The sequence below is a fragment of the Talpa europaea genome (assembly GCF_964194135.1).
Source record: "Talpa europaea genome assembly, chromosome: X".
NCBI classification, from domain to species: Eukaryota; Metazoa; Chordata; class Mammalia; order Eulipotyphla; family Talpidae; genus Talpa; species Talpa europaea.
Genome location: NC_140081.1, coordinates 73,588,136 through 73,601,223, shown reverse-complemented (window position 1 = coordinate 73,601,223; position 13,088 = coordinate 73,588,136). Strand labels below are relative to the sequence as shown.

Here is a 13,088-nt window from a genome sequence, read left to right as displayed (position 1 = left end):
CTAGGTGTCAGATCATGAACTACAAAGGTTTTCTAATATATTTTAATAATCAGACTTTCAAAAGCTTTGGAGGTACATGTGGTGTAGAAGTGTCATTGCAGGTGTCCTCAGCTACCCCATATGCTTCATTTCATGTTATTACACTATTTTGAATTTATGGTATCAGAAAACACCCGAAAGATGCAAATGGTGACTTGGTGCTGTCTTAGAAAAACCACTGGTATAAGATAATCTTTACCAGTAAACAAATTATAGGCCATCAACCCTGGCACATAGCGGTCATTTTGAAGCTTCTTTTCTCAAAGGAAATAGCTCCCTTTTTAGTCAGCACTTGCTCAGTGATGCTACCACCCCCATTAATATGCCACTACTGAGTTTTCAATTTATTGTTCCTCATTTTAACTAGAAATTTTATTCTTCTGAGAATTTATTATCTTCTGGCCAAGGAGAGTTATTGCATAAATCAAAAAGCTAACCACTTCATTTTTTTGATTGAATCCCCACCCTGTTAGTGCTCTTCCCATGTTATACTCAATTAGCAATAAGAAGTAGACTATGGTTTTGAGCCAAGTAGCTGACTTCCTTGGGACCTCAGAAATCAGCCCCTCCATCTCTTATTAAAACCAGTCTTTTGTGTTTCAGTTTCAAAATGAAAAGGAATGAGAATCATACCTTTCATGGGCTATTCCTAAATTCATAACAATTTGATTATATTAGACTTTAAAAGCATAATCTCCCAAAGTTTAATCCAAGAGATAATGGTTTAAATATTCTGAATAATATTCTATCGATGGCAAATATAGGTTCATTTTTGTCTTGATTCACAAACTGCATTTTGCACACATACACCTGTGATAATTGTTATAGACACAAACCCTCAATACTGAGAAATAACTCTAATTCTACTTAAAGGCCAACTATATGATACTTCTTTCCTTTTGAAATTATCTCCTATAATTTAAAACTGAACTTTTATAGAAAATAATTGCTTGAAATCAGCATACCCAGCAAATTTGCTCTGTAGTAAATATTTTAAGTTAAAATATGTTGAAGGGTTTTATAAATCATGTGATCGACTTATTAAGTGCACTCAAATCAGGAGTCTTGATTCTAAGAGAATCTTCCAGTCAAAAAGAGTCTTAGTCTTTATATAAAACTAAGAAGCAAGAGACTTCATGTTTTGTTTTCTAATGTAGTCCATCTTTCTTGAGTTTCTTCTATTTTATACTCACGTAGGAGCAAGAAGTAAACTGTCCCATCTTGTCAAACTCTGTATTACTGAGGTAACCAAACCTGATATAACCTGCCCTGATTGTCTCCCAAGAGAACAATGTCAATGAGTTCTTTTGAATTCTATCTTAATGTTTCTCTTTGTAGTAATAAGAAAAGTATGTGTATTTGCTGCCCATTCCAGATTTCTGAGGCTGATTGTTTTTGTAGGATAGCAGATTTCTAAAGAAACTCTAGCTTATATTTCTTTTTTTTTTTTAAGATTTATTTATTTATTTATACAAGCACTGTGTACAGTCAGAAGCACGGGAGGGTGAGAGGATTCACCAGAGCCAGAGTGGGGAGCAGAACAGGCAGACTGACGAAATACATTGCTGACGGGAGCAGTGGGCACAGCAGGAAAGGTCTGCGTGCCATGTGGGACCCTCACTGGTGGCCAGGGATCGAACCGGCGCTGCAGAGGCTGAGGGCAGCTTCGCAGTCCAGCGCTTAATTCCTGTGCCACCAGGGAGGCCCTCTTGCTTATATTTCTGAATGTTCCATCCAGAGGCTGGGTTTTAATTTAATTTAATTAATTTTAATTGTACATTTTCTTATTGAGGAAGCATTAGTTGACAACATTGTATATGCTTTAGAGGTATAGGATCTCACCTCTTCAGATATATCTTGCCATACCCACCTCCAAAGTGCCCATAGTCCTCTACCATAGACCATTGGGCCCCCTCCCTATTTTGCTCCCCACTCTCCCTCTCCCTGTCCTTTAGCCTCAGTTCTATAGTCAGCCTTCTAGAGTTTGAGTTTGGGTTTTTTAAATTTCTCCTGTCTTACAAGCATTTTTTTTTTTATGGGTGGCATGGAATGGGGATTGATGATAGAGTCATTTAACATTTTAACAGGTTCATTAGTACCAGTACATCATTTATGCTCATACACACAATAACCACTGCTTAGGTACAATTACAAAAAGAAAGCAGTGGCAACATGCAAGACATTTTAGATCATTTTAATGCATTTCATGTTTTAAAATCCTTTCTGGAATGTGTGGAACCAAGCCCATAGCACATCAAAAAGATGCTACTGGTGTGTGCTTGAGCCTATTTTATTGCTGAAATATAATTCCTCAGAAACACCACTTTCCTTTGACACCGGGCATAATGGGAAACTAGGGGAAGCTTAGAGTAGATGTCACGTAGGTGAAAAAGGAGTCAGTTATTTCTGGCATCTTCAAAATTATGTCATATAAGAAATCGATCTACCATTGAGGTTTTCTATATTGAAGAGAAATATGACAACTCAGATATCTTTTACTGCAGTTAAATATTATTAAGTCAAGCTTTCAACTAATGAAATAACTAATAGAAAGGTTGTTAGTTTTTTTAATAAATGCACAATAGAATTACTGGAATTTCTCAGATGCCTCTAAATTCCTTAATGGGTTTGGGATTTTCTTCCTTAAGCAACCCATCACCAGCCAGCACTCTAGGATTCTAAAGAGGACAGCACCACCACTGCCCCTCTGTGGAAGCCATTACTGTCCAGGTAGCTTTTCTTCAGGTCTAATATGTTTCCTGATCTCAAAGAATAAGTAAATTGCCTTGGGACCAATTCTGGACTCCAGTGAAATCACCTGAGAAAATAAGAATCCTTGATGAGATATATAAAATTACCAACCTAATATAATTCTAAATTGAAGAGGGTCTCTCATTTAAATATGAGACTGCCATATTACTGAAGATGATTCTCTAGAATAGGGGTCAGCAAACTTCTGTAAAAGGGCATAGGATCTCTGTTACAACTAATCCACTCTGCTTGATTTTTCTCTCGCAAAAGCAGCTGTCAACAATTTATAAACAAGTGGGTAATAAAACTTTATATTTGAACTCCAAATTTTGAATTCCATAAAATTTTCATTTGTAACAAAATATTCTTTGATTTTTTTCAACTCTTTAAAACTGTAAAAACTATTCATGTTTTTATTGTATAGGCCAAATTAGAAGCAGACAACAAACTGGATTTGACTTATAGGCCAAATTTTCCCCAATTGTCTCATTGCCATTCCCATCTCTTATAGACTAAGCTGGAACCACTGCTTTGTTCTCTTTGCCTTGTAGTATTCATTGCCTCTTCCCACTGTCAAGGTTGTTGGCACTAACCTATATCTCATGCCTTGTAAACATGGAGAATAGAAATAAGAGCATGCATGTATATTTTAATGAGATGTATTCTATAACAATAACAGCAATTCTGCATAGAAAGTATAAAATTTGACAAAGATTAAATTATTGGAAAAGCTAAAGGAGATGGACTTTTTTTTTTTGCAGGAAGAAGAAAAGTTTAGGGATGTTGAACTACTACTTAGTTATGTTTTTGGTAATTAACAGCCATCTTTCACTGAGGGACTCCTAGATGAGAAAGTATCAATGGATTCTATGAACCTTGTTAACAAAGGAATGTAACTCGCTGACAGAAGGACAACGTTATCTTTCAACATAGGAGAGTTTAATAATCATAAAGAGTGAATAGCTATTCAACTTCTAGCTCTACTATAAAAAGAATGAAAAGGAAACTAATGGAAACTGAATTAGACTTTTGCACTCTAGAATAAGTTCAAAGCAGAATTCTTCATTAAGAAAAGCATAGAAATATAGTAACACCTGTCTTTCATATCAAATAGATAGAAAAGATGGTCTCTGGAAGTCTTTTAAAACCCCTTTATTGATAGGATGAATGATAACACTACTTTTATCAGATAAAACCCTGCCACCATTAATTACTTGTTGATGCCAAGTACCAATCAATATGCTAAATCCTCTATAAGCGGAGAGAAAGAGAGAGATGATAATGCACATTGAGTAGGATTTTGCTTGTCAATTTCGTGAAAGTCATGACAAAGGCAAGTGAACACTAGAGAAGACATAAGTGACTGGAAGTAGTCAAAAATATTACTAAGAGTATGTGGCAGTTTTAGCTTGTCATTAATTGTAGAAATAGCTCTTATTTTTTTGTGCCAGTTTTGTAAGATCTTGCCATTTAATGGAAGGGTGTAGAAGAAAGAGATAATAAGGTTCTAAGCCTGAAGCAATAAACAAAACTAATGAGATCAAAATAAGAATAGTAAAAGCTTTTGTAATAAGACTAAAAATTCAAAGCTCAAATAAGTGAAAAAGGGATCTGAGGAATGGTCTAATGTAGGTGTCATTAGATAAGAAGTAAGAACTTCCACGTTGACTTTGATGAAGAAATGCAGTTATTGAATAGAGTAGAAAATTAGTCTCTCTTTCTAGTTTTGCCTGTTCTCACTTTATTATTTTTTAATAGGAAATCTTGTTCAAAGGATGGCTCATGAGTTAGGATTTCATTTGACTGCAAGTAACCAAATCTTATTCCAGGAACTTGATCAAATAACCCCATCTCAGTAGACTTATGCTTCCATTTCATTTCCTAGAACTATCTCATATAGTCAACTCCAGCTTCAAGGGAACTTGCTAATTTAAATTTTATTTTGAGTGGCATAGTGCATCTCTGAACAGTCTTTGTTAGCAATACAAAAGCCAGGCAAGGAGAGACAAGAAATTGGGTTAGCAACTGACAGTGTCTCCAATAAATAGTATAAACTTTTCAAATCAATCTAGACTTTGCATTTTACCCATAGTCTTTGTAACAGCCCTATTTCATTCTGCCTTTATTTAAGAAATGATCACCTTTTCTGTCTGGCTTGTCATCATTCTGTTCTTGAGGTTATAACAAATTGATATTTAACTAAGTTGAGGTCACTTCTCCAATATACATTCTGTTCAAGATGATAAAGTTATTACTGAGAAGAATTACCCCTGTTAAAATAAAAAAAAAATTCATATTATGCCACCAGTCACTTCAGGTTAAGAGCAGTGGTGGCTGCGGTAGTAATGGATATGTACAAACTATTGGCCTTAATGTGTTAATGTAGAAAAATGACTGTCAGTGTTAATCTAGCTGTCTGGGTATGAAATAAAGCAGTAAGCATCAGGACACAGAGAAGGCAGTATACAACTTTCATTCTCAACTTAAAATTTTGCTTCTTACCTATTAACTTTGTTTCCTGTATGACATGGTAATTAGGGAGACAAGAATAGAAGTTTTTTCCCGTGATTTTTTTCATCTTCCCACATTTTTAGAGCAAAAAAAAAATGGGAGAAATGTCAAATTATAAAGATGTAACAAGATACTAAAAGAGAGGAAATTATACCAATGTGTGCAATGACAGAAATGTATCAGATTATTGTATTATCTAATCACATGGAACATGTATCATTAATACAACCTCAATAATTAATATAAAAGACCCTCGAAGAATATCTCATGCCTAATCAATATGTTTCAGTTATTTGGATATTATTGGGAAGAATAATTGCTAAACTTGAAATCAAAAATCATTTTCTTTTCTTTTCTCTTTTTTTAACAACAGCTACAGTGGAATGTTACAATCCAAGAACAAATGAGTGGACCTACGTTGCCAAAATGAGTGAGCCCCATTATGGCCATGCTGGAACTGTGTATGGAGGAGTAATGTATATTTCAGGTAAACAATTAGAATGCAAATGCAATGCAATTAATATAATCCATAAACTTTTAACTATGTCGCCAGTTTTCCACAGAGTTAATAATAACCCAGAAAAAGTGGATCATCAAAATATATTTCATGTTGATTTTAGAAAATATTGTGTGTGTGCACCTACCCATCAATGCCTTTGGCAGACTGTAAGTTCGTAAGACTAGCAGCAAACCAATTCTCCTGTAAATGCATAGCTTAGAATTAATTGAAAAGTGTTCAGCTGCATTTTACCTTTGGGCCCCCATCCTCTGTACTCTTAATAACCACCATTCATATTCTATATAGCTAAAGTTAATTCATTTTTGTTTAAAATTTAGCTGAATGATGAGGAAAATATATCACTACATAACATGTAAGGGCTACTGTTCATTAAACTTGCTTACAATATACATATATAATTCATAATAATGTTTATAATACGTATTTCTCTTTCTCTTTGTATTATGATGGGGTTCTGCCCTGGTGTCATTGCATAAATCTATGTCGATTACATGTATTCGTGTGTGTGTATACAGTCACATGCACTTGTAATTTTCTAATAAAAAATTCTGAAATGGTGATAATTAGCTCAGAGTCCCAGTAGCAACTTTCATTCTCAAATTGCTTGTGTTCAAATTACCTTTCCATACAATTTAGAAAGGAGCCTTATTTTTTCATTTAGTGTTTATCTCTGCTATTCAATTTTTACTTTGTTAGGCAGGTTCTCATCATTCAGTCCTAACACAGTCTGCATTTTACAGTTTTTTCCCTTTTGAGGGCCTGCTGGTGCCAGGCCAGCAGTTATAATACTAGAGAAAAAAGGCATTAAGGTGATGTTTGTGGTCTGAGTCTCTGAACACTGCCTTATGAAATTTGTAATCAAAAAGGATCAGTGAAAGGCCTGTAGTGTGTGATTGGTGGGTTTCTGGTGTTAAATTTATGAGCAACTACAGGACAGCTTATATTAAAAGAGTCGCCCAGGAAATCATGTGCTCCACTAATCAGTGGTTTACACCGTCTACCTATTTCATGTGTGTAGCTGCTATGCCATTATAATGAGCGCTCCAGATCCTCTGGGGGGAAAAAAGCATCCGAATTATTCTAGTGGTGCTTTGGTGTAACTGGCATATAATGCACACATGACCTTCCTGATCAAGAGTAGGATAGCAACCATAGTTTATTTTGAAACCAAAGAATACAGCTTTGCTCTCCAAGAATTCTGTGAAGTACAGAAAAAAAATCTTTAAAAGTAGGAAAAAACAGTGATTGCCATCTGCCCACCAGGTAGTAAAGCTTTGAATGCTACAGCTCCAGTTTAGTTTACTTCTCTCCCTAATATGCAGAATATATAGTCTGATTTCTTTGTGGAGACTAATTTAAGAATATAATTTGTTGATGATATGGCCCCAGTAGATCCAAACCAAACTGTTGGCACATACAAAATTCCAAATATATATATATATATATATATATATTCAGCTTTCTAATTCTTTAGCTTTTTAAATGTCCATGCTGAGGGGAGAAGACATTACCCACCCTTACCCTACCCACCAAAAATTTAAAAAATAATAAATTCTGAATATTGTTATAAGCTTATACATTTGTATAACGTAGTCGGCTTTTTCAAAACATTTTGATTCATTTAACTTCATAGTTACAATTCTAATGAGATAACTAGGGTAAATAGTCTTATTTGACAAGTGAGGAAATTGGCAACTGGAATTTAAAGTACCGTCACCGTGCTCAGCACTTAGAGAGTACATGCCTATTAACAGATAGTTGAAATAAATTGCAGTCCCAACTCTGAGAGGCAAAATAGATTTTCATCCAGCAAAATCTCTTAAATAACACGGGTCTCTATCAAAGTTGTTGCAATAATATAAGCTATATTTTTGCTCTTTAAGGAGACAAAAATGTTGTTTTCTTATTAATCCAGAGAAAGTATTTATAAAGGGCAGCTTTTAAAATTTTAATTTATTTATTGTAAATATTGGTTTACAACACTGCGTATGATTTAGAGGCATAGGATCTCATTCCTTTAAATGTTTGTCCTTGCACCACTCCCACCATCAGGGCACCACCATAGTCCATTGGGCCCCCTGACCATGTTGCACTTCCCTCGCCCTCTCTGATAGCCTCAGTTGTACAGCCAAATTTCTAAGGTTTATTATTGGTTTGGTTCTATTGGACCCTTTAGTTTGTTTCTCTATATTCTTCATATAAGTGACACCATTCCCTATTTGTCTTTTTTCTCTAGTTTATTTCACTTAGTATTATCCCCTCCAGTTCTATCCATGTTGTCACAAATGCAAGTTTATTTTTTTCTTTTTCTTTTATATTCCCACCAATGCATACGGGTTCCTTTCTTTTCTTTTCTTTTTTTTAATTTTATTTTTACATTCCCCATACAATTGCAACCCCCTTATTTTGACCCCAAGCCCTCCTTTCCCCACCCCCCATAGTGTGTCTGTGGTTCATAGTTGTTTGTTGATTTTGATTTTTTCTTTCTTATAGTTATTCTTTTTCCTGGTCTCTTATTTAGGTTTTCTAGATTCCTGCTATGAGTGAGACCATCCGGTATTTTTCTTTTTCTTTCTGGCTTATTTTGCTGAGCATGATCCCTTCCAGCTCCATCCATGTTGCTGCAAATTGCATGTGTTTATCTTTTTTGAATGCTGAGTAATATTCCATGGTGTATATGCACCATATCTTCAGTGCACCATGTACACAACATATACATATATCTTTTTCTTTATAGCTAAGTAGTATTCCGCTGTGTAGATATACCACATCTTCCTAATCCACTCATTTGTATTTGGGCTCTTAGGTTGTATCCATAACTTGGCTGTTATAAATAGTGCTGCAATGAACATTGGAGAGCATGTATCCCTTCAAATTACAATTTTTTGTTTTTCAGTTAGATACCTAGGAGTGGAATTGATGGATCACATGGTAGATCTATTATAACATTTTGAGGAGCCTCCACCCTACTTTCCATAGGGGCTGGACCAGTCTACAGTCCCACCAACAGTGTACAAGGGTTCTTTTTTCTCCAGATCCTCACCTGCACTTGTTATTTCTGACCTTTTTGATATAGGCCATTCTCACAGGTGTGAGATGGTATCTCCTTGTGGTTCTGATATGCATTTCTCAGGTGATAAATAATGATGAACATTTTTTCATGTGCTTTTTGGCCATCTGGATGTCTTCTTTAGTGAAGTGTCCTTAGAGGATGGATTTTTGTATGTACGCCATTGATAAGATATGAAATGTCATAACATGGGCAAAAGTTAATTATGACAGTCTTTTATTTACATTTACATTTTTATAAGAATCTGTTTACCTCATGCCTGTTATTTGCATTCTTTAGGAGGAATTACTCATGACACTTTCCAAAAAGAGCTCATGTGCTTTGACCCTGATACTGACAAATGGATTCAGAAGGCGCCGATGACCACCGTCAGAGGTCTGCATTGCATGTGTACAGTGGGAGAAAGGCTCTATGTCATTGGTGGCAATCACTTCAGAGGAACGAGTGATTATGATGATGTCTTAAGCTGTGAATACTACTCACCTATCCTTGACCAGTGGACCCCAATTGCAGCCATGTTAAGAGGCCAGAGTGATGTTGGGGTCGCAGTTTTTGAAAATAAAATCTATGTGGTTGGTGGATATTCCTGGAATAATCGTTGTATGGTAGAGATAGTGCAGAAATATGATCCAGATAAAGATGAATGGCATAAGGTTTTTGATCTCCCAGAGTCCCTGGGTGGCATCCGAGCTTGCACACTTACTGTTTTTCCACCTGAAGAAACCACACCATCACCTTCTAGAGAGTCCCCTCTTTCTGCACCGTAAGATCAACCCTACAACTAAGATGCTGTAGTCCTCTCTTTGCAATGTGTCTTGGATTCTCTTCTTTTTCTTCCCCCCTTAAGTAGTGTATGTTAGGATTAGCCTCCAGTAATTGATACAGATATTGGAAAAAAAGATGACATTGATGTTATTTGTGCTGTTTGTTTGGCTTAGAGTGTTTATAAAGTGGTGACAAAACCATTCTGGAAATGTATTCCATAGACGCTGATGTTTAACATATGAAAAAAGAAAAAACAACCAAGGTATTGTCTATAAAATGTTTCTTCAGTACTTTTTGATGCTGTGTACTGGGTGTAAGGTATTTGTCATCTTACATTCGGAAGCCCAATACACCAAGTTGAAGGTGGATTATAGTAAATGTACAACTGTGCTAACTACGCTTCAAAGTCAAAAGTTTTCCTTTCATCTTTGACTGTAAGATGCCTCAAAGGGAGGCAGCCTGCTCCAACAGAAAACAATAGACAAAAGGTTGCCAACTCGCATGAGCTACCTCCCTCTTTTCATAAAGTATTTTTGACATATCTGTCAACCCACCTGTCTGTGTGGGTGCATTGAGAACATATAAAGTTTCTTAGACACACAGGAGAAATAATAACTGAAATTCACCAATATTAATTCAAAGAAAACCAGCATGGCCCTTCTACTTATGAACAAGGGTTTGGGGTTTTTACATGCATACATATATGAAATGCAAAATTTTAAAAATTGAGTGGCATGTCAAATAGATATGAAAAATTTTTAAAAAAAATTTATTCCAAAAAGCAGCTCCCATTAAAATGGGAATGCATCTATGTAGAATCATACTGAATTGGGGTAGATAAGGGCTAGAAATTTTGAGCCACTAAATTTGTCACATGATCAAATTGTATCTCCAAAACTATAATCTCTACCTTCTCCTTTGCTGTTGAGATAACTTACATATTATATGTATTCTGTATACTCTTTGTTCATGAGGTTATTTAGCACAAAGTACAGCAGCTTCCCCTGGTGAGCTGCTTTTGCTCAGTGAAGTCAACTTCCATGTTTTATTCTTTTTTTTGTTCAATAAAAAACATTTAATGTCATTTTGGTCTGAGGCATCCCATTATTATCCAATTTGATTTTCCTTTTATGTTTATGTGTGTGTGTGTATATGTACATATGCATATATAAGCATATGCATGACAAGATTCAAGTGATCAGATCTTAGGGCATTGACTAGTTATTGGAATGAAAGTTAATGACTTGCATTCAAGGGAAAAATAATTTGATTCATTCAAACCTTGTTGGTTAAAATTCATTGCTTGTTCTCTTTGAGGAGCTACTTCATGGAAGATGCTAATTGACTCTTCTTCATCCCCACAGAAGAACTACCAGATTTATCTAAACCCTAAAAGCAGGTAAAATTTGAGGTCGGTTTCCCTGATTTTCAAGAAATATCCATCTTGCCTAATGAGAATGCATTATGTAAGATAACCTAAGAGACTTGTTCCTGACATACAATTATAAATTCAAAATGTTTTTGTATTCACGGCAACATGGATGAAGCTAGATGAGTTCATGCTCAGTGAAATAAGCCAGAAGGAAAAAGAAAAATATTGGATGGTTTCACTTGTAGGAGGAATATAGGGGAACCAAATAAGGGATCAGGAAAAAAATAGCAATAATAATAATTAAAAAATTAGCAGGCAACCATAAATCAGAGACATTCTGTGAGGAACGGGGAGAAAAAGGAATCAAAACAGGGGAGGGAAGAGCACAAGGGACTATGGTGATGGTGCACGGGTGAGCTGGTGTTGGGAGTTCTACAGGGAATACACAATGATGTAAAAGATGCAAATTAATTAAATAAATAAAAAATAGAAAAAGAAAAGAATGTTTTTGTAAAATATAGAGTATTATCTTAGGTCGGTATGTATGATCTTTCCCTCTGTATCTGCAAATGATTAAATTAAACCTAAAAGCAAAATTGCAACTACTGTCAACTAGATTTTACCAGTGAGTAATTAGCCATGCAGAAGTCACTACTGCTGTCTTGAGCTGCTCATAATGAAAAAAAAAAAATTTCTAGCAGTGGTACTTTTGAATGTTGGGAGAAACCTGGTGTGAATTTCAAAGACCCTCTTTGGCAAGATTATTCTTAGGACAGAGCAGCTGGTCAGGTGACTTCAGTTCTTTGTTTATAAGGCATTTGCACCCAGTCAGCATTTGCCTAAAAATGGGAGAGTGTACAGGACCGAACAGTCTTCTTGTGGCAGGCTGGGGTGGGTGTGCTTGGTCAGGCAACTCTCCTCCTAGCTGCAGTGGCCCTTTCCATGATGTGGCCTCCTCTTCCTCTAGGTCCATCGAGTCTCTCCAGTCAGCAGGAGAAAAATGGAGCATTGTAGGTGGGGGGGTCGCCCCTACAATGCTGCATTTGGGGCTTGAGAGGCATACATCACTACTACTTAACATTCTCCTGACTGGAAGGCAGTTCTGTGACCACATGAAAACAAAGGAGACTGGAAAATGTCAAATAGCCTTGTGCCCAGCAGGAAAAGGAAGTAGGGTTGGTGATTTAGCAGTTTGCCACAGGGGGTAACACAAAGCGTACACAGTTCTGTTTGACAGGGTACCTTTTCCGCATCCATGCCATATGTTATTTAGAATGGCAATTCATGTCACACAAGTGCTGTTATTAAACAATTCCAAAATCTGGTAAATTGTTCCACATTGTCCTTCATAGTAAATTAACTGTTTTTCTTTATAAAAAATATCCACGGCCATTCATTGACTTTACAAGCATTTCTCACATTTGCTTTTCTTAGAGCCTTAATACACTTGAAAAAGGAGTTATAGAAGACTCAAAAGGTTGATCATTATCTTTCTTGGTCAAGGTTAGTAGGGTGAGAAAGATGAAGTAGAATCTACTTTGCCTATTTCTGGAATGCTAAAAATTCATCTGACAATCAGGTTTTGACCTGAAAAGTGAGATTATGACCTGAAACTATTTCCTTTCTAATATTGCTTTTGGGACTTTTTGAAAAATATAAGTATGTAATGTTTCTATGGGAGTTGCTAAAATAACTCCCTCATATTAACCCCAAGAGAATACTCCACAGGGCAATTAAGTAGTGTTTTATTTAATTAGTTGAATCCATTTACCTTTTTTCTGTTCATTTTAAGGACCTTTACATGCCCCCCTCTATACTCTGCCCTCCCTCCCCCCACCATGAAAAGTAAGATTTCTTGTGTGGAAAGTTGACTCTGCCTCTACTTTTATTCTTGGTTCTTATGCCTTTTTTTTTTTTTTCATTTTCAAGCTGCTAAATCCCAGGTTTTAATTCTTTCCATATCAGATTGTATTTGGGATAGGGTGGGACAAAAGTAAATGTGAAGCAAGTTCACAAGGATTAAGGGAATTTTATTTTAAAGTAGTCAAATAATACAGTAT

At 35.8% G+C, this 13,088-nt stretch overlaps 1 protein-coding gene across 6 annotated transcripts in view; it reads left to right on the top strand.

Annotated features, from left to right (window-relative positions):
- Window positions 1-9,658, top strand: part of KLHL13 (kelch like family member 13) — a gene marked incomplete at both ends in the record, with an annotated part of 106,549 nt that extends 96,891 nt beyond the window's left edge. For all 6 annotated transcript variants that reach the window (XM_084258792.1, XM_084258791.1, XM_084258788.1 and 3 more), the window contains 2 exons: window positions 5,675-5,788; window positions 9,171-9,658. In XM_084258792.1, the coding sequence (XP_084114918.1) occupies window positions 5,675-5,788; window positions 9,171-9,658 (602 nt within the window). The remainder of the gene's footprint in view (window positions 1-5,674; window positions 5,789-9,170) is intronic.
- Window positions 9,659-13,088: the final 3,430 nt, after the last annotated feature.